Source organism: Trichoderma evansii (assembly GCF_050947405.1).
Source record: "Trichoderma evansii strain SZMC 28006 chromosome Unknown GGI43scaffold_11, whole genome shotgun sequence".
Lineage (NCBI taxonomy): Eukaryota > Fungi > Ascomycota > Sordariomycetes > Hypocreales > Hypocreaceae > Trichoderma > Trichoderma evansii.
The window spans coordinates 979317-1006473 of NW_028145195.1; the positions used below are offsets into that span (position 1 = coordinate 979317).

Here is a 27157-nt window from a genome sequence, read left to right on the forward strand (position 1 = left end):
CAAAGACCAATCACAAAGGCATCGCAAAAACAGTAGCACTTTGGTACTAATGCGCCATGGCAGTGGTACTTGTATACACACCATGCTTCTCTTTCATCACTTTTTTTTTTTCTGCAGCAGAACCGCCAGCTAAGGTGACGGGCAAATCAGCTGATGATTGCTGGCTGAGGAGGCGTGGCCACGCGCAAAGTGACGTGGGAGGCATTTTGGACCGCAATGCAGGTACCGGGGATTGTCTGCAGAGAATGGCAGCAGGGATTAAGAGGATTAGAGTGCATTCGATCGTCGCTCGAGAAAGAATGGAGGGAAAATCAAAAATTCCCCATTATTACCAGCCCCTCCAGCTAAGGTTGTATCGCAGCTCGTAGCACCTCGTACTTGAAAAGGTCTAGACCACGAAAACGCCGGACACGACGGCAAATATTTTGCAGGCCAAGAAGAACAAGAGGAAGGAGTTGATAAGGAAATGATGACATGGAGATATTTTTTGCTTTGCTTTGCTTCGCTTTCTCCTTTGGTCTTTCCTCTAGAGGATCGCAATAGGCAGGCGAGGGCAAGATGAGGGGCTTATAAGCGAGGGAAGGTGCAGACAGAGACCGACGCCTGCTTTAGTGACTTGCCTGGGATGCATTGCATGAAGATGGGCTTCTTCTTCTTCTTCTTTTCTTTTCCTTTATCCTCTTTCCTGCGTGCCAAATCACAACCCCGCCCCCACCACCTCTTCGCATGACGATTTTCCAACGGATTTCCAATGGATACTACCGATCTGGATTGGAGGGATGGCCCGAAAACCCCACCATCAGATGCCATCTGCTCACAGCCAACAAGAGCGTTTTGGTGCCCGGGATGAACATCACGGAACGGGAAAAGTCACCTCAGCAGTGGCCCAAAATCATGCCGCAGTTTTGCGAGCCATCACAATTGCAGCCCAAGAAGAGAAACAGAGAAAAGGGGAGGGGGAGCAGGTCTTTTACGGTATAAAAGGACGCATCATCCGCTGAAGCTGAGCTCAGAGCCCGTCTACCAGTCTCTTCTGGACTTTCTCCTCCTCTCTCCTCTTCGCCTATTCCCTCCCAGCGTCGCCCCCTTCCTCTCAGTTTTCAACGGTATGGATCCAGACGGTGCAGCAAGGCCAGGATAGGCTAGGTAAGCATCAAGTCTGTCTTAACCACCCGCCAAACAGAAGTGCCGCTGCTACCTTGCCTTCTGTTGCAAGACATACATACAGATACACACGCAACTGACAGCCATGCAGCAGGGGAGTAGACACAAGACGCACGCGGATGGACACACGGCGATGGGCGTACAGAGATGGATGCACGCCAGACCAAATCCAAAGCTTCGTCCCGGCTTCTAGTGCGCTTGTCAAAGATCCAGACGTGCACCGTCCCGCATTCCGCACTTACAGCATTGGTGCAGGCAAGTCCACAACATCCACAAACATCCACACTGCCCATGCCACGGTTGCAGTAGTAGGTCCGGGCCACCGAGATGGGCAAATCCGGCAAGCAAGTGGCAGCCAGATCCAGAAGTGATGGGTGCAAAGCGACGGATGGCCTGCGCTTGCAGCCCCCCAGTTTCTCCAGCCTCTGCCCATGTAACACCATGCGGCAGGCCCATGCGCCCCCCATACGTCCCCATCTCATAGTCCGATGGGCAGCAATCACCACGTTCCAAGGGCCCAACTTGTCACGCACCGGTGCCCTACTGGAGGAAGCCCCGATGCCGACCCGGCAGCATCAAGTCCCACTTCGCCGGGAGCCATGTTTCCCCACTCACGGCCGCTGACGACGTCCCCGTTTCCACTTGGTACAGTTCGGCTCTCTCTCTGCCTGTCACTTCTCTTCTTTCTCCCTGTGTGTGTTGCTTTATACTCCGTACCATGCACTCTATACATTGTACATGATGCTTTTGTGTTGCCCAATGAGGAGAGCGCCAACAAAAGAGCCTCAACGCTATCCGGGACCAACCATGGCCACACCAACACCAAACCTATTGAACGTGCACAAGACAAGCTACAGAGGTCTAGCTATTTGGGCCTATTCAAACAGGTAAGACTTGAAGTTTTTGTTCCCCTTCCTACTGCTGCTATTCATCACATCACATCACACAAGGTTCTTGACACGAGAATATTCAACAGATAGACATTAACATTGCATTAGGCGGCGTCGGCGCCCGTTATATAACAAAAAGAATTATTACCCAGATCATGGGGGCTCATGTGGATGAGTATATCTCTAATATCACGGCGTTACTTTTTCGTCCGCAGGGTGAATAACGGATAGCTCCCGACCCTTTTTTCCCAGTCTATTTTCCCTCTCTTGTCCTCAAAAAATCCCAATCCATTATCCGAAAAACCCAAAATATATCAACAGTCGAAAAGAGATTGCCGCAGTTGCCAAGAAGTGCCGGATTCTGCAAGCTCGATGAGTATCGAAAACTTGGCCCGGTCGACGTATTAATTATTATTAAAGACAGACACCTAAAAGGAGACGCTGTCAGCAAAGATTCAGGATCAACTTTGTGTATAGGGAGAGGCATTCTTACCTGACTGGTACAGCGTGTCACGGAGCAAAACATAGGGAAAGCAATTAAAAAAGAAAGTGCCCGGCCCAAGAACAAAATAAGTCATTATTTGGGCTTTGGTGGCTGAGGAGAGTTGGGCTTGACGATGCCAGTGGTGTCATATGGTCCACGCATTTTGATTTGTGAAGAGAAGAAAAGAAGAGTAAAAAGAAGAAGCAGAAGAAGACGGTGGTATTGCTGGTAGCAGCGAGGCGAGAGAAAAAGACTGAATGGAAGACGTCCGGAAGCTCGGAAAACGGAAGGAGAGGTCAGATTATGAACGATTGCTGGATAGCACCGTTTTTTTGTTGGATGAAGGAAGGGAAAAGTGGACGGAGTTGCGGGAACGGTCTGTTATTTTAAACAGTTTCCACACCGAACCGGTGAGAACCCTTTTCCACAGCTCGCCGCCTGTTTGCAGGGATCTCGCGTGGCTTTTTAGCTGTCTGGGCTTGATTTTTGCTGTATCTGCTGGGGCGATTTTGCGGTCTATCCAAGGCGGTCAGTCTACCCCCTGAAGCATTCTGTTGGCCCCTGCAGGAATTTTTTTCTCTTTACCCTGGTGTGAGATCGACAGGGGTGGCTGTCTCTTTTCTTTTGTTTCCCTCCTAGTGTTTGCCTTGCTTGTATCGGCGAGGATGCGGCTGGCGGAATGGGTGTGAGACTGAGAGGCTTCTCGGGGACGCTAGCAAGCGGTACGCGGGACGAGAAACGAGGTAGCGGAAGCCTTTCGAGAAGAGTTGAGCGAAGGTTGCAAGGTTTATCGGAAAAGGGCAAAGTCTCTGCTTTCCGAGCCGAAGACGACGCGACTACAAAGTACTAATAATTCAAGTACGGCGAGAAAGGCGTGGTTGCTTGGTTGCTTGGTGTTGAGAGCGAACCTAATGGTTTTTTAGGGTTGGCCCAACGTGCAACAACTTGGGCGTCGTCGTCGTGGGCTAAGGCGGTGGGGACCAAGGGACGGGGTCTTGTGCAAGTGCAAGGGTAGGGGATGAGCTGGAGACATGGCCATGCAGGACAGCCCATCGTCTTTCTAGAAGGCCACACGTTGGGTTGCGGAAGATGCGTTGGGCTGGGACTGCCAGCAAAGACCATAAAGACTGTGGAGCAAAGCCAAACAGCAAACTGGAGGGCAGCAGCATTGCTTGCAAACACATCATACTGCTGCTCGGCACGGCATTCCAGAAGCGATACACTGGCTTCCGAACGACACTCTGCAGCTTCTCAAAGAAGGAATCTGACAGTTCACACGCGCATATCACACGGGCACACGCCCATAAACCCACACACATATGGGGGGGGGGCGGCAATACTTGTACGAGCGCGGTACGGGATCATATACTCGCACACACGTCCGCACGCACTCGCACACACACACACACTCGCCCATAGCGCGCATTGAACCCGTGGCTAGCTTCAGTTTTCCCTGCTTTGTTTGAAACCGTTGAGCGGCGAGATAGAGAGACAAGAAGAGGCGAATTGATGACGTGCACGGCCCGGGTCCCGAGAAGAGCCTCAACCCCTGTTGTCCGCTCTCCCCCGCCCCCTATTCGGTTGTTAGCCGGAGTGCAAGTACTATCGAGAGAGAGCGAGGCAACAAGAGGCGACGTTCCATCACCTTTTGGAACCTTCGCTGTGCCAGCGAGCGGGCAATGACTATGACAGCGCAAGTGGGGAAGGGGGCGTGGGCAGACTTTGAATCCTACGCTGGACGAAGCGGCCCTTCTAGCTCAGGAACGGGCGGCCCCGAGGAATGGGGGCGTCTCCTCAGAACGACGTTCCAGGACTTTTCGATGCGGGTTTCCACCTTCGATTGAGCTTCGTGCAGCACAATGCTCGCCCTAAACTTACTCCGTACTCTTACTCGTACAAGTAAGTATGAAGACTGCACTACTACCAACTAGTATTACTCGTACGCAGTTGGCAGCAATGTTTGCATCATTGCTCTGTACGGGGTAGCACTCTTTACGGAGAAGAGGACCCTCCCATCCATCTTCTTTGTCTTCTGTCCTCCCCCTGGCTGTCATTGTGGGCCAGTCTTGAGCTGTCACCAAAAAGAAAAAAAAAATGGCACTAACGATTAATGCACTGGCGCGAGTCCGGGAGAAAGAAGGAAAATTCCCCGAATTGAGCGCCTATTACTACGTTCTATCTGCGACAAGTGGCTGCAGTTTTTGCAGTCGCTCTTCTTTTCTTTTTTTCTTCTCCTTCTATTTTGCTAACACGGCTTGCTTTTACTGCTCAACAAGTTAAGAGGGAGCGACAGGTATTCGGTGAGTTGAAACCTGGCCACACACAGACAAGGGAGATGTAGACGGAGACAAGGGGGGGCGGTGCGAAAGGGAGCCGCCGATAAGCTAACACTAGTCGTGCTCCGTAGCTGGAGAAGACATCGCCGGCCCATCACTCTGGTGGCGAGAGGAGCGGGCCTGGACGGGGAGAAAGTCCTTGCTTACACGTTGAACAACGCACTCCTGTCTAGCAAGTGGTTCGTCTGGAATGGGGACAGAAGCAAGACAATGACATTAAAGCAAATCTCCGGAATCCACCCTTGGATGAGCGTATGGCGTTCTGGTTCGACACTGGACCAGAGATCTTGGCACAGACACAGGAACAGCGCAACACAGCATGGCATGGCATGGCAGATGCAAGCTGTAAAAGCATTCATGCCTGGATGGCTCCTTTTTGCCTTGTCTGTACATCGAAATGGGGCCGGGAACGACGACTCAGCTGCTGGCACGTTTTCTTGATACCACTTTTGGGTACCCGGTGGTCCTCCTGGAGAGACGCGAGATCACGAGGGAGCTTACGGAGCCTTCGTACATACACGTACATGTAAGAAAAGCCACATGGAGGGCCGCCGTCGTTCCGCTTCATGGCCTGCAGTGGGGCCGGGGTCCGATCCGCCGGGTCGATGGAGTCCGTGATAGGCTCGATTCGCGTCTCAGCCGCTCAGGCAGTCTTGGTTTTTCTCCTTCTGGGACCTACCGTTGGGTTCTACCGTTTCTAGGCTGTGATGTGATGGGGATGGAGAGAAACTCGGCAAGCGTTGTTTGGCCTGACCACATGAGACGTGGGACAACTCATCAGGGACTGCATGATTTGCTTCATTCTCACCGCAACCGGATGAAACTATTGGCCCTGGAGTGTGCCTCGACGTGTTGGTGTGAGCGAGCGCGCTGCGCTGTCGTGGCGCTGCATCCATCCATGCCCGGCTTTCTCTTCTCTTTGGGCCAGCGATCCTTCCAGATGACGAAAAGCTTTAACCGTTCAAGCAGCGTGACTGATCCAGACTGGACGAGACCGTGGCTTCTTACAGGAAGCGATGGAGGTGGTGATGGAGGTGGTGTTAGTGATGTTGGTATTATGGTCATCATGGAGGTGGACGACGATAATGCGATTGGACACTTGGCTGGATCCCAAGGACCAGGCACGCAGGCAACCGGGGCCAAAAAAGAAAACAAGCAGCAAAAAACAAGCAAGGCGGGTAAGGCAAGGCAGCAGGGGCAGGCAGGCAGACAGGGCAAGCAAGCATTGCATTGACAGCGTCTTCTGACCGCCTTGACATGAGAATTGACGCCATGCGCCATAAACAGCTCATGCATGGGCGATTTTTTGCTGCGGAGCCCATTCGTTGACCGCCAAAAGGCAAGGCGGTGCAGATGATTAATGGAAACGGTGGAATCCGGGAGGGTAGGGAATACGTGGCAAGACTTGAGTTCAGGTTCTGCTCTATTTTTGTTCCGGAGGTACGCCGATGTGAGTGCACGTCTGTCTCTCTGTTGGTGTCGTGACGCGACATGGCCTCCAGAGAGACGTCTCAAGATTTGGGGTGGAAAAAAAAAATTGAGGAATAAAGAGAAAAAGCGAGACAGCCTCTCTCAGCGTGCATACCAAGAGCCAGCCTTGGGAGTGGACGATGCTATCATAAGGGGAACAACCGAGATAACGGGATCCCTATCTTTGGAAGGAAAAAAAAAAAAAAAAAAAAACAGGAATATCTGATATGACAGCACATACATACATACAGCATATATTACAGGTTACAGCCGTGTATGCAAGGCAAGGTACCAGAGTGTAGACGAAAATGCGATATTGAGAGGTCGGCCAACTACGTCAAGGTGGCATCATTTTCTGGACTTTTTTTTGTTGTCCTTTTTCCCCCAACTATGCTTCAAAGGCTAAAGGGCTGTTTAGGAGGGGAAAATGCGTGAGGAGATTAGAAAACATCAAAAAGGGAGAGAGGTGAAGGAAGGGGAGGATTGTGGGCGGCAAACATCTTCTCTTCGAGAGGCGGTGTCGAAGGAAAGGCTCTTTTTCTTTTTTTTCTTTTCCCCTAGTTTGTGTCACCGACAACTCGAGAGCAGCTCTAACCTCTGTGGCAGCAAGGGAGGGTGAGTCTGCAGGGCAGCTTTTGGACTTTGCTACCTTTTCGCACTGTACGTGGAACGCGATCATAGCAGGCTTCACAAGATTTGCACTGATTGCCTTGCGTTCCAGGAAGGCTCGCGTGCAACTGGGCACAGTGCCTCCGACAACCAGCCGTACGGTAGGATTCGTACACCACTACCGCCCTATTGTGTCGTAGTCCAGGGCCGAAAAGCTATTGGCACTGGACTAGTGAGTGACTAATGAGGCAGGGGGGCAGAGCATGGGCGGCTGAATCGAACGGATGCTAGCACGGAACAATGCTACCTAGCTGGAGAAAAAAAAGCTCCAAGCGGCGGCAGAGAGAATTTGCGGCCCGCCAAGATACATCCAAAACCAGCGGACAAGATCGAACCGATCGAAGCACAGCGTCATACCCCTTGCTTGCTTGCTTGCTTGTTGCCGAACGGTCTGAAACCCACTTACTCGCTCAAGCTTCACACTGGGAGTGAAAGGTAGAGAGAGAAAAGAGTAGAGGAAGAGCGAGGGAAGGAGAGCAGAGAAAGAAAGCAGAGAGCAGACGAATATACGTAACTACCATCACCACCAAGGTACGACGTGCCTTTTCTTGGAGAGTACAAAGTGCTCTCTGCCTACCTGCCGTACCCATTACCGTACTCTTTCTTTTTGTGTTTCCCGTAGGCTGATGTATATTACGTTTCTCTAAAGCAAAAGGATGCACTTTCGCTCGGTCGAACAATCGATGGATGACGAGTATCTCGGACAGGGAGGCGGAGGCGGTCCCGGCGGTGCGATGGCGCCAGAAGCTGGCTCTGGCTCTGGCTCTGGCTCTGGCTCTGGCTCTGGCTCTGGCTCTGGTGGCATGTATTTTTCTCTGGACGATGTTTTTGGCCCTGAATCTGAATCAGTACCGGTGTCTGGCGATGGCGCCGCGCTGTCAACGGCCGCTGATGTCGTCACGTCTCTAGACAGGCCTGAAAGCCCTCGTCATCCATCTGATATGCGGCGGCTGGAGACAGAACACGCAACTGCAGGGTACCGAGAGGGCATCTCGGCGGCAAAGGAACAGACCGTCCAGGCTGGCTTCGACGAAGGCTTCAGTCTCGGGGCTACGATTGGCCTGGCTGCAGGCCAGTTGCTCGGCACGCTAGAAGGCATCGACGAGGCTCTGAAGAATAGGCTGGGCGGCCAAGCCGGTAGCGAAGATGGACAAAGCACAGCAGCTGCAACGGCAACCTCCGAGTTGCTGACAGAGGCAAGAGAAGAGTTGAGCGTACCCAAGATATTTAGCCCAGACTATTGGGCCCCTGATGGAAACTGGAATTACGACGTCGAGCCGGATGGCAATGGCGATGAAGTGCTGTTCCCTGATGTGGCAAAAGCCCACCCCTTGATAAGGAAGTGGACCGCCATCGTCGACGAGCAGGTCAGGCTGTGGAAGATTGATCAGTCTATACTCGATGGCGATGATGGCGATGCGAGGATGGAGGCTGCAGCAGACGACGCAGCCACTGCTGGCACTAGCACTATTCCGCTTCCTCCACCTGCATCGAGGCAGCCTCTAGACTGGTGAGAAGGGTAAGATGAGACACGCGCAAAGCGCTTTTCGCATTCACCGAGCAAAAGTTCCCTGGCTGCCGTCCCGCCACGCCCTTGCCACGCCTTGCCCTGGCCTAACCTTGGCCTCTCGCTTGCTCTAGCATGCAGCTTCTCTGCACTTGCCCCATATCTCTTTACTTCCTCACCTTTGGAGGTTATCCGGCATTGCTGGGGAAGAATAGATAATTTTGAAGAGGCGATGGTAATACGTCTTAATCTTGCCGGAATGAGGCAGCAGTGGTGCATACACACAAGAAGAAAGAAGGCAAGTCATAAAAAAAAATTATGCCATTTTATGCCATGTCTGAAGAAGGGTTACCGAGATTCCGATCATCGGAGTGGAGATTCGACCTATTCCGATAGGCATACAGGCATATGGGCATACGAGCATACCAGCAGACAATGAAATCTTAACCGGCATTGATTCGTCATCTCTATGAGGATCGAAAGGAGAATTTCTCTAAAAGAGAAGCTTATTGTGTACTCTATAATGAGGATTGAAGTGACGCCTCACATCAAGGATATGCCTTGACGTGAATTACGAATGGTCAATGTTGCCGATCAGACCAACATTGATGAGACTTGGGGTGAAAGTATCATCGCTGCTTAGCAGTGCTCTATACACTTTGAATTTGGTATTCTGCATCCAACTTCCATCTTCACAAAGTTTTCTACAAAGCATATCAAATTACCTACTAAACGGATTTTCCAAGCCATTCGGCATAATACTATTTGTTATTTGTGTCCTCTTGTACTAGGCCTATAGGTAATATTCAACTCCTTTCGGTTCTGTCAACGCTCCCACTCATCTTGCCTGTCCAAAAAAAACGATCAACAATGGCCTATTTGGGAAGCTCACTGTGGGCACACTAGCAAACTAGGCATGAATTGAGATGGCACAGACCAACCTTTGCCCACAATGGGTGGAGATGTCCGGGAGGTCCTTGGATATCGATGCCTTTTTCGCTGTTTCCTTCACGCTCTGGCCCCTTCACGTCTAAACGCCTTTGTTTTTTCCCCGGACCAGTACGAAGTATCCTCTGTTGCCATATTTAGCTTGGTCAAACAGGTGATAGCCGTCTTACATTAGAGCCAGCTCCGCATAGACTGGTCAATCGAAGTGCGGAAATTAACTGGCTTCTTGGGCGTGTGGGCCTACCTGTTCGATTGACAGTTGCTACAGCGTTTTGTGGATGGGCGACAGCAAGGGTAAAATAGACAACAAGAAGGGCGAAAGAGAGCAAACTCAAGCCACAACGTGTGTTTAGATCTGAGACAGCCACGAGTACAGGGTCTTTTTGTCTCAATGTCGTTGTGCAACAAACCAACGACGACACCACACCACGCCACGATATGACAGCCCTGGTTAAACAAGCTTAACGAGGTTCGTGCTTCCAAGCCGCTGCTGGTGGCGGCCGGAAGCTGTGCAAAAGCCGGGCCTAGCCCACCCCGCGTGGAACCACAATTCATAACAGCCCAATGAAGAGGGGCTTCATTGACTACACAGACGCAAGTTGAGAGAAGACATGCTTGAAGTAGTAGTACAGAGATATCTTGTCTTTGCTTCTTATCACGCCGTATTCAAAGAATATCAAAGCGAGAGCTGCTTACAATGCTGTTTCCGGCATTTCTTAAACCCAGAAAAAGGGGCAGAGAAAAGCAGGGAGGAGACACTTGACATCGCTAGGACTCATGCTAGAGAGAGTGATGTGCAGTGCTTCTCAAGCGAGGCTCTTTTCTCCTTCCACTAGCGCAGGTACAGCGTCCGATCTGCACGACCACGGGGCAGACGTCTGTCATGGGCCTGGTTCATGCAAGGGCTTCAATGTCCGGCCTTTGTCTATTATCTTGAGTCTAAAATTTCATCTCCCTGCTATGAGACTCTATGCTGCTTTTCTTATAATAAACATTGAGGCTGGTGATACGAATAACAAAATGGGAGGAAGACAAACCCAGTGTTGACTTTGATACTGCAGGCGCTTGAACACTTTTTCAAACCGGACACAGCCTGATGCCATCACCGCCACCATGCCATGCTCCGCTCATGTACGGGGTACTGCGTCAGGATCGGCCACTGCTGTTATTACCGTGTATCTGATCTTCGCTCGCTAGGACCTAGGTAGGAGGATGCAACGCTGCTCGCTCCCTGCGGTGTTACTGCCACTGTCTCTGTTTCCAATTTCCTGATGGCCCAGCCACTCCACGCGCATGTTTGCAATAATGGAGACGCCGATTCGTGAGGCCAGGGGGAAGTGGCTAGCTGTCGAGGACGAAAGATGGGGGTTTGTGTATGGTGGATGAAGGCAAACGAGCGGCAAACGCGATCATCTCGATGGACCCAGGCTGGGCTGGGCTGGATATTTAAGACCAGCGACTCATCTCCCTAGATGTCTGATCCTTCTTCTACCCTTTCTTTCTTCAGCAAGCCTCTGTTGCAACAGTTTCTCACCCATACATTCTTTCTCAGTTTGACATTTTGGGATCTTTTGACCCGTCCATTCACTCCAAGTCAAGTTCATTTCTATCATTATTCACAATGAAGTCTTTCATTCTCGCTGCCTCGGCTGCCACCGCCGTTGCTGGTCACAGCCTGATTGACCTGGGCATCGACGTCAATGTTGGTGATATCATCAACCTCGGTGTTGGTCTCGACCTTCACCTGCCCGAGGGCCTTACTCTCCCCGAAGCCGATGCGGACAAGCCCTCGTCTGCCCCTCCCGCTGGCTATGTCAACGTCTGGCACCCCCCTCACAACGGTGTTATGATCGATCAATGTGATGACGAAACCGCTGGTGACTGGCACTGGGTTCACCCTTGCGGCGAAAACTGCAAGACCGACCAGGCTGCGCAGGTCTGGACCACGAGCACCGTCAGCGTCACCTCCATCCACACCGTCATCAGCTGTGCTCCCACCATCACCAACTGCCCCGCCAACGGCCACCACAGCACTGTCACCACGGTCGTCATCCCCGAGACCACCACCATCTGCCCGGTTGAGGCTTCCAAGACCAAGACTGCTGGCTACACCGCGGCTCCTTCCACTGCCGCCTACCCCCCTCCGGCAGCTTCCTCTCCGGCCTACTCTGCTCCTGTGCCGACCAACACCGCCGTCGTCACCCTGAGCACCCAGACCGCTCCGGCTTACAGTGCTCCTACTGGCTCTGCCGGCTACCCGGCCCCCTCCAACTCGGCCCCGGCTTACAGCGCTCCTCCGGCTGAGTCTTCTCCGGCTGGCACCACTGCTCCTGCTTCTCCCCCCTACTCTCCCCCTGCTGCCTCTTCCGTCCCGGCTTACCCCGTGCCTGGAAACAGCTCTGCTCCCGCTTACACTCCTCCCACTACCTCGGCCTACACTCCTCCCGTTCAGTCTGCTCCTGCTCCCGTCTACTCCGCTCCCGCTGCTTCTCCCTCCAGCCCTGCTGGTGGCTGCACTGAGGCCTACTGCGTTCCTCCTGCTGGAACTGCTCCTGGTGCTCCTCCCCCAGCCCCTACTGGCAACACCACCGTTCCTCCAGTCAGCGGTGCTGTCAGCCGCACTGAGGGCGTCAGCATGGCCTTGGTCGCTGGTGCCATTGCTGCCTTCTTCTTGTAAAGCTTCAAAAACAATAGCATCGTCATATAGTACGATGCAGGCGGTCGTATATCGCAGTTGTATTTTAACGGTCCAGGGACTGCACATATCTTGATGAGTTTATGGCACGCCTGGTGGAGGAAAATAAGCCTACCGCCTGAGATTTTTTTTTCTTTTTTCATTATTGAGCATATACTTAATTTCTATTCTTATCAGATGGTTATGGCGGTGGAGTAGAAGTATGGAGTTGTGGATTAGAGCGCAGGGGGTATATTGGGCGGGCTTCAATGATACAGGATAGTGATTGAATTGATTCTTGTCCTTATGCTTTGATCGATACACGATGAGCCGTAACAATCTTAGAGTACTAGTGTTTTCAATCTTGATGATGGTTTAATATTTATAATCCTAAAACAATGAGGTATAATATATATGCTGTCTCCTCTGAACCTGAGCGCCATGCTAAACGTTGAACTCTGTCTCCTTTTCAAAACGCCTTTGTCCCTAAAAAGATACCATGCAAAATGGTTTTATGTTTACAAAAATCTACCATGACGTCCTATCATGACGTCCCTGACGCATACTCTTCTAGCATCTTGGCAATATCCTCGACCCGCCCCTCGCTGTCTCCGAGTTGCCTCGTCGTTTCCCAATCCCTGCTCTCGGCGGCGCCAAAAACCACAAACTTGACCACTTTCCCGTCGTCGTCCATGACCAAGCGGCCGTTGCGCTCGTCGGCCCACGTCAGCCGGATCTGCTTCGCTTCTGTGTCGGCGATGCTGACGTCGACGATGGCATTTGGTGGTGTTGTCGTCTTTTTACTATGTGCACCCAGGCTGCGTCGTAGGTCTGCTGACACGCCCAGTCTGTTGTGGTAGCGCATGATTTCCCGTCTGAGAGACTTTACAAATCTTTCGAGGTCTTGCTTGAGGTGTTGTGGTGGTAGTGATGAAGGTGATGGAGAGTCGTCTCCTCTTCCTTCGGCTTGCTGTTCTTGTTCTTGCTGCTGCTTCTTTGGCCCGGGCAAAAACCGCGCTGCTAGGCCTGACAGAGGAATCGCTGGCGGCACTGTGTGTCGGTGCACGCGCAAGAACTGACGGTTATCCGGATACGGCCGGTTCAGCATCACGTAGTACGGCTGCAGGAACTGGCCGCGCGTCATGGCCTCGAAGCGCAGGCCCAGCACGTGCCCGCCGTCGACGGCGTTTGGATCCGGGTCGCGCACTTTAAAGGCCGTGACGGAGGCGGCGATGCGGTAGAGACATTGCTGGTCGTAGGCCTCTTGTTGCTTGGAGCGGGTGAGGAGGCGCTGCTCGTCGCGGTCGATGGATGTCCTTCGGGGCTTTCGGGGTCGTAGGGCAGCGGATTTGGGAGTTGGCGGCGGATTTAGGGAAGAGAGGAGGGCATCGCGGATGGAAGGGTTGGAGAGAATGGTGGAGCATTCGATTCTGAGGGTTTTGCGGAGGTTGGCGGCTGTTGTTGAAGCTGATTAGCTTTTTGTTTATTTTGTTTGCGATTGCGGGCAGCGCGCATAGAATAGTTTACGAACCTTGTTTTTTGAGAGATGTAATTTCTTTGTCAAGAGGACTGACTTGCGCTTCACCCTCTGCGCCGTCCATTTTTCCCTTGTGTGGACGAGATTGGGCGGTTGTTGTCGCGCGTCAAAGATGCACCGTTGTTGTTTTGATGAGACGTTCTCGGCGGCACAGTGACGATGACAGCCTCGCCCGATAAGATAAGATAGCGAGGTCCCGAAGTCGCGCCTACTGACAGCAGCAAATCAGCGGCCCTCCCCGCAAATTGGCGCTGAAGGGTGCCCCTGGCAGGGCAAAGCAGGGACCCGAGGATCTCATTCGTTCCGCCCGCTGCATCTTCCCCACGGCGCTGAATCACAGCGGTCCAATACGAAGGTTATGGGGCCGACTTGCAGCCTAAATGCGTCTTTCCGGACGGCCAGCCACTGACTGAAGTGCGCTAAAGAGGGCTGCATCGACTATTTCTGGGGCCGCCGCCAAAAACTCTGTTTGAGCGACGCCTTTCGCTATTTCCAGGCTGGAGGTCCAGTGGCAACGCCTTGTGTGTGTAAGCCGCGCCGGTCCAAAACGGTCCAAAAAAGACCCTTGAGGCCACGGTAGCTGCAAAATCACGGACCAAGAGCCGGCAACTTCATCCAGGCTCTGGCTCTGCATCACTTCGATTCTTCCCCTCATCGCTGCCACAAGCACGATATTTCTGATGCTTCGCTAGAAATTGCCGATTCTGTGCTTTTTGGCTGGTCCGCTTTTACTCTCCTTCTCTCGCTGCCAAGGGCCTTTTTTTTTTCTGCATCGCTCTCTAGTCGGTCAACGCGCTCCACGTTCATCGCAACTTTTTTTTTTTGTTCGTTTCGACAGCCATTCTTTTGGTTACTAGAGCCTCGACTGCCTCTACCATTTATATGCGACTTTAAGCAAAGCTGCTTTGAATTATAAAATACCGAAACAGCAAGCCAGCGACAGCCAGGCCCTTGCTCGTTCCTCACGCTCGCTATCGTGCTCTTGAGCACTGCCGACGACCCGAGACGCGCAGATTACACAAGCAAGACTCTCCCTTGACCACCCCCCTGTGCCACCGACCCGATACGAGCGAGCTCAACCGTCTCCTATATGGGTGCCCGCTCAAGACGACCTCAGTCGCCCACGACATCAAAGCGGCCTCCCTCCCTCTCGCTCAAGCGGGAGGCGAACGGTAACGGCAACGGCAAGATGAGCAACGGCGTTGAGATGCGGCGCAAGACCGCGACACACCAGGACTCGGACAGCATCACCGCGAACCACATTTCGCGCGAGTCCTTTACTCTGGACGACCCCGTCCCCAAGACGCCGACGGCCAACGATGTCGGCTTCTTCGAACTTCCTGCGCAGGACCAGAGGAGCTTTCTGCTGCTCGTCTTGCTCTACTTTTTGCAGGGCATCCCCATGGGTCTTGCCATGGGATCCGTGCCCTTTCTACTCAAAAACCACATGTCATATGGCGAAATAGGCACCTTTAGTCTGGCGTCATACCCATACTCTCTCAAGCTGTTCTGGAGTCCCTTTGTCGACGCCGTCTGGAGCTCCAAGATTGGTCGACGGAAGACATGGATCGTGCCCATTCAGTTCTTGTCCGGCTTCGGCATGCTGTGGCTGGGATCCAACGTGGAGGATATGATGGAGAAGATTGGCAAGCCTGATGGTCCCACCGTCTGGACCTTTATGCTTTGGTGGTTCTTCCTGGTGCTCATGTGCGCCACGCAGGATATTGCCGTCGATGGCTGGGCTCTCACGCTACTGACACCTGGAAACGTGTCGTATGCCTCGACAGCGCAGACCGTGGGCCTGACTGCTGGCCACTTCATGTCTTACACCGTCTTCCTCGCCCTCAACGCCTCCGACTTTGCCAACAAATATTTCCGCTCGATTCCTTCTGATGAGGGACTCGTTTCTCTCGGTGGTTACCTGACCTTTTGGGGATGGACTTATATCATTGTTACCATTGGCTTGGGCTTGCTGAAGCGCGAGGAGAAGTCGCAGAACGAGGACGGCGTTTGGGATGTTTACCGCATCATGTGGGGCATTCTCAAGCTGCGCAACGTCCAGACCATCATCATTGTGCACCTGATTGCCAAGATTGGATTCCAGGCCAACGACGGTGTCACCAACCTGAAGTTGCTCGACCTGGGATTCGGCAAGGAGAACATGGCCCTGACTGTCCTCATCGACTTTCCCTTTGAAATTGGCGTTGGATACTATGCCGGTATTTGGTCTCAGAAGTACTCACCTATGCGGCTGTGGTGCTGGGGCTTCGCTGGTCGCTTGCTGGCTGCGCTGATTGCGCAGTTGACAGTGGCCATATTCCCCGCCGAGGGCGTGACGACGTGGTATCTCCTGGTCGTTATTGGCGAGCATGTATTTTCGACATTTACCAACACCATCATGTTTGTGGCCGTCTCGGCGTTCCATGCCAAGGTTTCGGATCCGGTTATTGGAGGCACTTATATGACACTCCTTGCAACGTGAGTCTTTGCTAAATTTCCTCTTTACTTTGAAGTTTTATTCTTTACTCTTGCTAACGAAATCTCTTTTCTTTTACAGCGTTTCTAACCTTGGCGGCACGTTCCCTCGATACTTTGTCCTGAAACTGGTAGACTCCTTTACCGTGGCAACTTGCCATCCCGGCTCAAAGACATCACAGAACCTCAAGGGCCCGCTTATTACGGAAGCATTCTCATGCGCCATCCAGGGCGAAAAGGAGCGGTGCATTGCCGGCGGCGGAACCTGCGAGACGATTCGCGATGGATATTACACCGTCAACATCCTCTGTGTCTTGTTTGGCATCGCCACTTTTGTGTGGTATATTAAGCCAAAGGTGCTGCACTTGCAGAGCCTGCCACTGAGAGCGTGGAGATTGGCTGCTGAAGGTAGAAATAGCAAATAAATAGTAAAGGAGGACAACAAGTGAAAGCGATGAGATATGGCAAATGGGTAATACTTTTTGATGACTTGGATGTATATAGATTAGCACTTAGACTGTGTGACTACTATAATTCTTTTTCCCAGCTTTTGTGTTTAGTTTCATGCATAAAGTGCAAATTGTAGCGGAATGAAAAGAGTCATCTGGCAGTGGGTTTATATGAAAGCGAGTTCGGAGGTCTCGGGGATTGGGCAACTCATCTCGGACTCGGCGAGTATTTACGAAGAAATGGAACAAACATTGTTGGATTAAGTAGCTGCCCCGAATACTATTATGAGATTCAAACATTCAACAGTTGTGAGCGACTATACAGAAAGACGTAGCTACTCCGAATACTAATACGAGATTCAAACATTAATAGCTGCGAGCGACGATACGTTGGAACTAGGTAGCTACTCCGAATACTATTATGAGATTCAAGCATTCAACAGCTGCGAGCGACTATACGTTGGAACTGGGTAGCTACTGCGAATACTAATACGAGATTCAAGCATTCAAACAGTTGTGAGCGACTATACAGAAACAGGCAATGAGCTGCCATATTCTGTGTCATGGTGATTGATTTCAAATGTTACGTATGACAGATAGCCCAACCCAACCAGATTCATCTTGTTCCATTGCCCCGAATCTTTCTGGCGTTTCTACTCGTGTAATACGATTGGCCCGTCGATTGTAATATGTCGCGCCGGGATGGGAGCTGCTTCGTAGTTGTGAGCACAGGTTCAACATGATAAAAAGAAGCTGCTGACGGGTTTGTTGATTCCAACTATCTTTATTCTCTTTCCATCATCAATATTCGCTTTAACTACAGAATACTTTCCATCTACCTGCCAACGCAACGTAGCTGCCGCCCGTTGCACTAAAGCCAGGTTTTCTTGCCTTCTAAATTATAGCACCTGCCAACGCCTACAGCTGAGCTTTTACAGGCCTGCTTTCCTTATCAGATAAACCCCGCCATCTGCTGTCCCATCCCACATACCCACCTTGGACACCAGCATCCCACCCTCCAATCTTCAACCTCATTCCTAGACATTCTCTTTTCTTCATTCTCTAAATCACCACCTATACCCACACAGCAAAATCATGTCTGCGGAATTCCTCCAGGCTGAGGATGCCTACTTCTCAACCAATCCTCCTCCAAAGCAATTGGCTGCTCATACTGCATTGGCCGAGGCCTTCATTACGCAGCATGTGGCAGCGAACCGACGGGTTGTGCTTGTTACCTCGGGAGGAACGACGGTTCCGCTGGAGAAGAACACTGTGAGATTCATTGACGTATGTTACTCTGCTTTTATATTTTCTTTTCAATCTCCTTTCTTCTACAAATATGACAGCAAACTACTATAACAATTGTGAGACCCTTGCTAACCAGACAAAACCAGAACTTCTCTGCCGGAACTCGTGGAGCCACCAGTGCCGAGTATTTCCTCTCTGCTGGATATGCCGTCATCTTCCTCCATCGCCAATTCAGTCTGCTCCCTTATTCGCGCCACTACTCTCACTCAACTGACTGTCTGCTTGATTTCCTCAGTGAGGATGCCGATGGCCGCGTTGCCGTCCGGCCCGGTGACTCTGATAGGATTCTTGAGGTCCTACGCAAGTATCAGAGTGCCCGTCGTGACAATACGCTTCTGATGCTGCCCTTTGTTACCATTGGCGATTATATTCACGAACTCCGCGCTTTGGCCCGGCTTATGGCGCCTCTTGGCTCAGCTGGATTGCTCTATCTCGCTGCAGCAGTGTCTGACTTTTTTGTCCCGCCGGAGCGCCTCTCAGAACACAAGATCCAGTCTACCAACATTGTTGAAAAACTCTACCCCAAGGACAAGGACTCAAAAACACCTTCACCACCGATAGAAGATGAGGAAACTTTTGACAATTTCGATGCCTCGCCTCGTGTGCCGCGTTCTAAGCGTCTCATTATTGATCTTGACCCCGTTCCCAAATTCCTCAAGAGTCTTGTTGAAGGTTGGGCTCCGCTAGGCATGATTGTCAGTTTTAAGCTTGAGACCGATCCCCGCATTCTCGTTCACAAGGCGCGCTTCAGTCTTGAGCGGTACCAGCATCACCTCGTTGTCGGCAACCTCCTCTCAACGCGCAAATGGGAAGTCGTCTTTGTTGCTCCAGGCCGGGAAGATCGATGGCTTCGTGTGCCTCGGCAAGGCGGCTGGGGCGATGCCGAGGGAAGGCCACTGCGGCCCGATGAAGCACCAGAGGGAGACCCAGAAGAAGAGATTGAAGCTCTGATTATCCCGGCTGTGGCGGAACTTCACGACGCGCACATTGCAAAGTCGAAGAGCATCGAAAAGCAATAGATCCGATAAGAACTAACTTTTGAAGAGAAAAAGAGAGAACAAAAAAAGGAGAAGAAGAATCTGCTCGACAATTAGACCAGCTTTGGAAAAACAGACTGGATTCAAAACATCACAGAAATATTGACAAAACGACAAAAAAAAAAAAAAAAAAAACGTCGAAACTTGAATAGTATATAAAAAGAGCCGATAAAAGAGCCATAAGCACGATGATACCACCGAAAAACTGGGAAGCAATGCAACCATCAACATCATATATAAAGTATTTTCATTTATTTACTCGCTTCTCTCTTTCCATTTCGTTTCAATTTTCCTATACCATTTCTATATGCGACCTGGATGACCTTGATTACTTTTCTGTTATAAAAACCAATATGCGATGCAAGTGAAGCAGTAGCTTATTATGTCAAATGCCCCTTTTCTCTCCGCCTTTTCTTTCATTAACTAAAAAACATGCGCCGAACCATTTGGATATCTTTCAATGTATTAAGCCATAACAACTGTTGCCAAATAAAACAGATTTTGGGAAAGGAGAGTGGTGGGAAAGGATGTCGTGCTCGATATATGCGCTTGCAATAAGATTATCAACCATATAACGGCACACCAAAAAAAAAAAAAAAAAAAAAAAAAACGAATTGCACTTTTGTTTCGCACTTTTTCTCTCTCTCAATACGCGGCAAGCCAATTCTTCCAGCCAAGCTTCCATGTTTTGGCAAGGATGAGTATGGCCGCTGCGCCAATGTAGATGCAGCTGGTGAAGATGATGAGCCCTGTATAAGAGCCGTTATCGGCTTGCACGACGCTTCCAGCAATAGGAATGCCTATCAAGCATGCAAAAGATACAACAGTATACGTTGTGGCATAGTAACGGCCGTATTCTTGCGTCTTGCACATCCGACCAATACATACGGGTGCAATGGCAATGCTGTTACCACTTCCAAAGCCGAACAAGAAAGAAAAGATGATGATCCCCGGCTTGGTGTGACCCAGCGGCAGCCACACGCACAGACACGAGATGAAGGAGAAGACCACGGAGAAGATGCACACGTTGAAGGCACCAACAACGTCAGCATAGTATCCAGGGAGTGCTCGGCCTATCACAGAGCCAGCATTCATGATGGGCAGCAAGTGATAGGCAAACGTGCTATCAAAGCCCTTATACTGTGCATAAGTTGTGATGTATGTAAGAGGGATGAAGAGCGAAAACTCCAACAGAAAGACACCAATGGTGGTGAGCAGGAATGGAATCTGTCGGAAGATGCGAAAGTCGGGATGGGCCGTTGCGTTCTTGGCTGGTGGCAGACGAGAACGGACGAGTGTTATACCAATAAGTCCGCACACCAAGCATATCAGAGCGAGAACTCGCGTGGCCCAGCCAAAGCCGATCTTCTCAAACAGGGCAGTGAGCATGAGGGGGAAGATGATGCCTCCGATACCACCCGCCGTCGATGCAAGCCCAGTGGCGAAGCCGCGCCTTGCTTTGAACCAATGGCCAACTGCTGCGATGCAGGGAGTGAAGGTGAGCGACGTGCCCAGGCCGCCGAGGACGCCAAATGACAGGATGAATTGGTACAACTCTGGGGGCTGTGAGTCAGTATGGGTCACACACGATAAGGATGAGTGATGATGTATACGTCAGGACGGGATAGAACGGGATACTGTATCAAGATTGAAGTGTAACCAAGAACAACCACCATCAAATCACTTACCGGTGCAGAAGCTCATGCCAACCAAGGCACCGACAGTACAGACGCATCCAGCAACGACAAGCCATTTTGGGCCGTACTTGTCGAAGACAGGGCCGATATAAACGCCACCGAAAAAGGCCAGCCAAGTGTAGATGGAGAAAATCCAACCGACGGTGCTCTCGCTTGTGCCCTTGAGTTGATGGCTCAGTGTATAAGCCTGGAAGACGGCAATACTGTTCATTAATCCCATGGAGGCGATCATGGCGAACCAAGAGCCGGCTACTACAAGCCATGCATGGAGTCCACCTTCAGGATACGTTTCCTGATAAGATGCTGCGGATCTCGTCGTTTGTTGCCGCTCTAAATCACTGTTGACTTGCGGCTGTGGTTGGTGCTTTTCATCAACGGCTTCCGAGCCCCCCTTTTCTCCATGGTCTCTTGTGTCGTTTTCATCGCTCGATGTTTCAGAGTGATCGAACTCGAGATCGATCTCGTCGTGAATTGCTCTTGAATTGACTTGCTGGACATCCATGTTTCCCAGCTTCTTCTGACTCTTCGCTGTGAAACAACCAGTCAAGAGGCAAAATGACTGGCAATTGCCAATCGACAACTAGATGGGACTTTGACAATGCGGAAGCGGAAGAATTTAAGTTGTTTCGGCTTGAAAAGAGAAGAGAAAAGGAAAAGGAGAAAAAGAAGCCGAAAACAAGATGGGGAAAAGGCAATATTTGATGCCGGTCACGCAAGATGTCAAACTGGCGCCCTAGGCTAATATATAATGACTGCTTTTTTTTTTCTCCATGTATTTTCAATACCCCGTACTCGGCGTGGGGCGGCAGGCCATCGTCGGAGTGGAAACCTCGCGCCCCGAGATTCATGGCAAATGGAGCCGAGCCAGTGGACTGTGTAGGTAATGGAAACTTGCCATTTGCTGGCCACCAAGTTCCACAACGGCTCGCCCAGGCATAGGGCCCTAGTTTGCCCAGACAGGAGATCCTCGTGTTTTCCACTTGCCGGTCTCTTTGCCATGCATGGCTTCAATGGGCTTATTCACAGATGAAAGTCCTACTAATACCCATTGGTAAGATGGATTCGCCATTTGATTTCAGCCTCTTTGGGATCAAATGGGCTTTGGCAGCTTTGTTTCTAAGAGCAAACTACCAAACTCTTGGGATTGTTTGCGACTTCAAAATCAAAACTCGTCTTCCTTTGCGCACTTCTTGTCACGACTTATACGGTCTATGACACTGCAAATAAGCATCTTTGCTCAATTCCCCGTTTCGAAATAAACATTTGACTAATTCGAGCTGAAGAGATCCGCCCGCCTAGCCGAGAGAACTGGTTAGTGGCTTATTGGGGAGCATTTTCGACGGGTGACGGAGGACTCCGGGCTGCTCCACCTATCGGAAGTCTCCATTGCGGAGACGAAGAGGAAAAAAATACTAAGAAAAATTACATTTGGAAGCTTGGCTTGGTAAATGCTATGACCAAGAAATATTACATCGAAACGACAAGTTTGCGAGAAAAATTTGCTGGGTATGACCTTTTTTCAGGGGTCTTGATGACGGCGTGAGAAAATGCGCTTTCGGAGCATTATGGAATCGGGATACTACCCGATCAGCTGGTTGCTTCATCCAATCATGTGCCGAATCTCGCCTTATGATTACAGCAGCACCTCATCAGATGTTATGTTCATGCTTTGAATAAGGAGCTTTGACTGAGGAGCTTGGACTAAGGAGCTCGGCTTCCGGCATGCCTACGGGGCCAATGGCCTGATACTATTGCTTATTATAGCTCTCGACATTGCAGTCTATCAAAGTTTGGACTAAGCTGCACATGCTACTACCTATTCATTCCCTTGTGATGCTCAACTCGTGAGCTCACAGCCAGCTAACTACCTTGATCATCCCAAGAAACTCCGTTTGATATGCCGTGATCCTTAACCAGATACGCCGAAACCATGCAAAAGAGAAGGAAGGATTGCAAAAATATCCCGATCTTCACGCTTCTTCATCTTCCACCTCCTCCATCATGACGTTTCGAGATGATGAAGCCACGCGCTCTGCATCGGCTTGTTCATCTTCTTCGGCCCCATCCTGTCCACTGCCCGAGACCAGCTTCAGGTATCCCTCCTTCTCCAGCCGATCTGCCTCCTCTGGCTCCATCAGTCCGCCTTGGCCCTTGCCCTTATTCATCTTCATTTGTACCGAGGTGGGAACAAACGCAGACACGGCTTCCTGGCGCAGATCCCTCACCACTGGCTTCGCCTCATACACCGTCTTGGATTCCACCGCCGGCTTCTGCGCTTCTCTATCTCTGCCCTTGCCCTTGAAGTCCTTGTCTTGACCATCTCCAGCTTCATCGTCGCGCGCGTTATCGTCACGTCGTCGAGCTGCGTTTTCGGCCTCCCTCTTCGCTCTTCGCTTCGCGTACCACTTGTCCATTTCGGCCTTTGGTATAGGTGGTGGCGTGTCTCTCGGCATAGGAATACTCTTTACGTCGTCGGGGATATCTTCATCGCCGCTCGAATCATCGTCTCCGCGCCTCCGCTTACCAAGCGCTCCTGATCTCGAACCATCGCCATCTCTTCTCCAGCGGCCAAACTCGGGCGCTTTGTCGCCGAGCGTATCTCTGGCTTTCCGAACTGCTTTGAGTTCTTTTTCCAGGCCCTCGAGGACTTGTTCTTCGTGACGCGTCAACTTTCCTCCCCCGGATGTCACAGCCTTGAGGTCATCGATTTGTTTCTGGATTCGGTCTGGGTTCTTGCGCGCCAGCTTTTCATCTCGACGGCCTTGCGCTTCGGCCTTTCCTGTAGGAAGAAGATTGTTACAAAATTGCCCTAGCAAAGTTGCTGTTTTGGTTCTGAAATTTTACCTTTTCTTATTTCGCGAGCCTTGTCAGCTTTGCGCTGCGCCTGCACAGGATTGTAGTTTTTCTCTTTTGGCATTGTTTATGCTTTTGAAGCTGCAAGTGCAGCTGCCTTGGCTGACTTCGCGATTGTCGTTTTGTTGCTGCAATTGGTCTGATTGTCGTCGATTTATTCGAAGATTCGAGATGAGAGTTCTTTGAAACACTGATTCTTTCGGATCGCTTATGCCGGTACCGAATGCGCGACAGGTTTGTTTGGCGTTGAAATTATTTGAAGTTGGAGTTTTTGAAGCTTTCCAAGTTTGGGGAGGCTAAAGATCCAAGTAGAGGTCATAGCGGGGCTATTGGGGAGCCTTGCTGATGACTAACACGCCACCAAGGTCACTATCGTTGCTTCTAAAGGTTCCAAAGACAGTTGAGCCATACAGATTCAGTGACTCTCTTCCTGCATGTCTATTCTGGAGAGTTCGTATTATTGAAAGCTCCTAATATTGATGCTTCACAGCATTTATCGCCCAAAAATTACATTCGGAATGAAAGTATGAATGCAAACATTCATTTCAGAATCGCATAACCATACGGCATGCTATACATTCCCAAACAAGCATTCTATCTATATGAAGCTGTCTATATCCAGAATATGTCAAGAGAATATGCAAATTAAAACAAGTGACAACGCAGAATGATTTACAGGATAGTCGCCTCATCCAATAGCAACATGGAAAAGGCCTTTTTCACATGTACATCAGCACAAACAATAAGCCCAATAACACCAGCAACGGCATATTCGTGCCTAGATGCATAGCCAAACTACCCTGCCTCTTGGGATCGTTTCCAACAGGCTCTGTTATCCAGCCCTGTGGAATCTGCGTGATAAAGTCATACCAATAATCTCCAAGCAGCTGATATCCTTGATTCGTTGGATGAATGCAGTCCCTCAAGTTGCTCAGCGCAAAAGTCGAAAAGTCCACCGCTAGCACATGATTCCCAGCCTGAAACCTCGACATCACCACGCCGGGCACCAGCGACTGAAACATTTCTGTCTGTGGAGCTTGCTCAGCTCTGCAGGTCCCGATGATCATGGCAACGAGGATGACTGCGTCTGGGCATGACTCGACCATCTTGTCAATCAAACTTCCGAGCCGCAGAGATGCAGCTACAGGATCGTTACCCTCTGTGGAAATGGAACTGTCCGGGTTCATGTCGTTGGTCCCGGCATGGAGTAAGATGATGTTTGGGCGTTGCTCGAGCGATGGACCGACGTTGTTCTCGATGTACTGAATTGTTTTGCCATTCCAGGCAGCCTGATTTATGACGCGGCGAGCATTCAGTTAGCTGACGACTCAAAGAAAGGTCTCTTTCCTTACGAAATAACCATCAGTCATGTTGCCCACTGACGAAGTCACGTTGCCTGCGAATACAACTATGTCGTCTAAACATATTGGTTAGCGAGCAGATACAAAACACAATGGCCTCCGTTGACTCTAGCTTCAGAGATTTTCTTCCATCTTACTCGAAAGGTCCTCCCGAAGCCGTAATCGGTATCCATTTCCATCGCCGCCCTCCAGGTCACTCAAGAATCCATATGTGATGGAGTCTCCGACTGGAAGAATTCGGAGCTCTGTACCAGGCTTGATCGCCTTCCCAGGCGGAGTGTTTTTGAAGATCAAAGGAAAGGGAACTGCCAATATTGCTTGGGTATTATCGTTCATTACGAGTTGGCTTGTGAGCTGCCGTGATACGTCTGGTTGTATCACCGACGCATCAACTGCCAATAGGTTTAACGTTGCTATCGCGATCGAACAGAGTTTCTTCAGAGAGACGAATCTCCCAGTTTGATAAGAGTAGCTGGATTGAGGGAAAGGTGTCGTGGCGCTCCATTCTGTTATATGCATATCATGAATGTCTCTCTTACATTTATCCCATAAGAACGGACTTTTTCTTTCCAGTGAGCTACAGATATCTCTGTGGTCTTGGATGAAATCTTTCTGAATTGACTGAGAGAGGACTTGAGAGAAAAAAAAAAGCCGCTCTGGTTGTTTGTTTCATCGACATCATTGAAAGCAAATCACATCTCCACTGACAGATGGAGCAAGGATCGACATCGGCTAGGCGGCAACCGTTGAGTATTAACTAAACATATCGACTGCCTGTCATAGGCCAAACAAAAGAAGTAGCAATTGTGTGCAACGGTAAGCTGTGTCGTCGTCAGCTGCAAGAGCGCTAAGCAGACGCCCTCACGTTTGAATAGAAGGGGGTCAAAATGGCAGATGTTTGTTGATGACATAAGATGCCAATGGCAATATTCATTACAAAAGCACTGCGAAATGGGGTGTTTTGCTCATGGGAGGGAAAACGTACATATAGCCTATGATCCTTCCGCTGCCTGGCATTGAGAAAACGGAAACTAATACCTACAAAGGCTCTGTTTTTATGCGTCCAATTTTCAAGGTAATTTAGTGGCCCGAAATACACTACTACTAGTAGTTCTTCATGCAAGTCATAGCTGGTCATCAGATTGGCCTTGGGTCAGTCGCGATGGATCTTTCACATTCCACTACTCGCTGAACAGGGTTTCATGCCTCTTGCAATCTGACAATCCGATCTGATGGATTACCCAATCTATCAGTGGCCGTGCAACTCTATTTCGGGGAGATAGGGCGTTCAAGCATATGGCAACCGGCGGCTAAAGGTAATAGGCAGATAACGCTACGTCGGTAATCTAAACCGAGTGCTACAGCAGATTTGAGTCCATTGCGGCAAGGCAGCTCGACCCAATCAAGCAACTCGAGGTTGTTTCGTCGGAGCTTATGCGTTCACGAGCAGGCCGGCAACTGGATCGACTAGTAGCTGGTGGCGCTTGACTATGGCCGGGCTGTCAGGTTATTTGACTTAGTTTAGTTCTTGTTGGCTGGACTATTAGCCCAAAGGGCCACATTACATGTGCTTTCTCTCTTCTTGAGACGCCCAGTGGTCAGCCCCCAACTCAATTCGGAAACACTGGATAATCACTAGTTGGCTGCTGAATCACGAATGTATAATGCCAAACACAAACAGTACTTTATGGATTTGATCAGATGGTGGCTGAGACATCCAACGTTGAGAGCTCTCACCATGGTGCGTGCTGGAGGAGGAGAGATGAGACATGTTCAATCGCCTGATGCCGATATGCATGCAGGGCCCGATATGGCCATTTGGAGGATGAGACAAGGCGAGAGACATATCGTCACGGCAGCGTGCTACTTTCCACCACTACTAATTAAAAGGACTAGCCAGGATATATCGGGCCTAATAATAACGGAACGATGCGCGGTTAGCAAGTTCCTGAACTTTGTACGGATGCACTGGCAGAGAGGAAGAGAACGCGAGTCGCCAAAAGCAGGTCCGTCAATCATTACCAAGCCAGCTGAAAAATGGCCGAATTTCAGGTCATGGTGTGATCCAAGCAGCATCCAACTGTGGGATCCGCGCTCCGGCCCGCAAAAGGGCAGCCTTCCTCTCTTGCTCTCATACGTTACACAGAATGAAGTGCGCTGAATTATCAATGCAGCGTCCCGGATCGTACCTGTCTTTCGGTGGCCGGGACATTTTGCAACGAGCTGGGTCTGATGATGTTCATTGGCCATGGGCCAAGGCAAGCAGAGTAGCAACAGTATCACGCTGCATCATGCAAC

At 50.6% G+C, this 27157-nt stretch overlaps 10 protein-coding genes across 10 annotated transcripts; 5 read left to right on the top strand and 5 right to left on the bottom strand.

Moving 5' to 3' along the window:
• Nucleotides 1-1061: 1061 nt before the first annotated feature.
• GGI43DRAFT_63344 (uncharacterized protein) lies at nucleotides 1062-1774 on the bottom strand. Its single transcript, XM_083210097.1, has one exon. The coding sequence runs from the start codon at nucleotides 1644-1646 to the stop codon at nucleotides 1143-1145; it is 504 nt and encodes a 167-aa protein (XP_083060323.1). The 5' UTR covers nucleotides 1647-1774; the 3' UTR covers nucleotides 1062-1142.
• A 3324-nt stretch (nucleotides 1775-5098) lies between these two features.
• Nucleotides 5099-6469, top strand: GGI43DRAFT_64260 (uncharacterized protein). The gene is made up of 2 exons (XM_083210104.1): nucleotides 5099-6318; nucleotides 6377-6469. Exon 1 carries the CDS (start codon nucleotides 5272-5274, stop codon nucleotides 6106-6108), a length of 837 nt encoding a protein of 278 aa, XP_083060324.1. The 5' UTR covers nucleotides 5099-5271; the 3' UTR covers nucleotides 6109-6318; nucleotides 6377-6469.
• Nucleotides 6470-7288: 819 nt separating this feature from the next.
• Nucleotides 7289-8816, top strand: GGI43DRAFT_63497 (uncharacterized protein). Its single transcript, XM_083210100.1, has 2 exons — nucleotides 7289-7544; nucleotides 7663-8816. The coding sequence occupies exon 2, from the start codon at nucleotides 7670-7672 to the stop codon at nucleotides 8525-8527; it is 858 nt and encodes a 285-aa protein (XP_083060325.1). The 5' UTR covers nucleotides 7289-7544; nucleotides 7663-7669; the 3' UTR covers nucleotides 8528-8816.
• Nucleotides 8817-11089: 2273 nt separating this feature from the next.
• On the top strand, nucleotides 11090-12145 carry GGI43DRAFT_384389 (uncharacterized protein; the record flags this gene model as incomplete). Its single annotated transcript, XM_083203515.1, has 1 exon — nucleotides 11090-12145. The coding sequence occupies one exon, from the start codon at nucleotides 11090-11092 to the stop codon at nucleotides 12143-12145; it is 1056 nt and encodes a 351-aa protein (XP_083060326.1).
• Nucleotides 12146-12493: 348 nt separating this feature from the next.
• On the bottom strand, nucleotides 12494-13804 carry GGI43DRAFT_406769 (Cenp-O kinetochore centromere component-domain-containing protein). The gene is made up of 2 exons (XM_083206161.1): nucleotides 13674-13804; nucleotides 12494-13597 (listed from the first exon to the last, which is right to left on the bottom strand). The coding sequence occupies exons 1-2, from the start codon at nucleotides 13741-13743 to the stop codon at nucleotides 12687-12689; spliced, it is 981 nt and encodes a 326-aa protein (XP_083060327.1). The 5' UTR covers nucleotides 13744-13804; the 3' UTR covers nucleotides 12494-12686.
• Nucleotides 13805-14552: 748 nt separating this feature from the next.
• GGI43DRAFT_64328 (acetyl-coenzyme A transporter 1-domain-containing protein) lies at nucleotides 14553-16623 on the top strand. The gene is made up of 2 exons (XM_083210105.1): nucleotides 14553-16157; nucleotides 16237-16623. Exons 1-2 carry the CDS (start codon nucleotides 14770-14772, stop codon nucleotides 16577-16579), a joined length of 1731 nt encoding a protein of 576 aa, XP_083060328.1. The 5' UTR covers nucleotides 14553-14769; the 3' UTR covers nucleotides 16580-16623.
• Nucleotides 16624-17409: 786 nt separating this feature from the next.
• On the top strand, nucleotides 17410-18936 carry GGI43DRAFT_64414 (phosphopantothenate--cysteine ligase CAB2). The gene is made up of 2 exons (XM_083210112.1): nucleotides 17410-17890; nucleotides 17998-18936. The coding sequence occupies exons 1-2, from the start codon at nucleotides 17699-17701 to the stop codon at nucleotides 18928-18930; spliced, it is 1125 nt and encodes a 374-aa protein (XP_083060329.1). The 5' UTR covers nucleotides 17410-17698; the 3' UTR covers nucleotides 18931-18936.
• A 657-nt stretch (nucleotides 18937-19593) lies between these two features.
• On the bottom strand, nucleotides 19594-21147 carry GGI43DRAFT_423275 (major facilitator superfamily domain-containing protein; the record flags this gene model as incomplete). The annotated part of the gene is made up of 2 exons (XM_083208221.1): nucleotides 19594-20504; nucleotides 20637-21147. The coding sequence occupies 2 exons, from the start codon at nucleotides 21145-21147 to the stop codon at nucleotides 19594-19596; spliced, it is 1422 nt and encodes a 473-aa protein (XP_083060330.1).
• A 982-nt stretch (nucleotides 21148-22129) lies between these two features.
• Nucleotides 22130-24059, bottom strand: GGI43DRAFT_64489 (WW domain binding protein 11-domain-containing protein). Its single transcript, XM_083210115.1, has 2 exons — nucleotides 23490-24059; nucleotides 22130-23424 (listed from the first exon to the last, which is right to left on the bottom strand). Exons 1-2 carry the CDS (start codon nucleotides 23560-23562, stop codon nucleotides 22616-22618), a joined length of 882 nt encoding a protein of 293 aa, XP_083060331.1. The 5' UTR covers nucleotides 23563-24059; the 3' UTR covers nucleotides 22130-22615.
• On the bottom strand, nucleotides 23890-25464 carry GGI43DRAFT_64366 (SGNH/GDSL hydrolase family protein). The gene is made up of 3 exons (XM_083210109.1): nucleotides 24997-25464; nucleotides 24851-24915; nucleotides 23890-24787 (listed from the first exon to the last, which is right to left on the bottom strand). The coding sequence occupies exons 1-3, from the start codon at nucleotides 25376-25378 to the stop codon at nucleotides 24218-24220; spliced, it is 1017 nt and encodes a 338-aa protein (XP_083060332.1). The 5' UTR covers nucleotides 25379-25464; the 3' UTR covers nucleotides 23890-24217.
• Between the last annotated feature and the right edge of the window lie 1693 nt (nucleotides 25465-27157).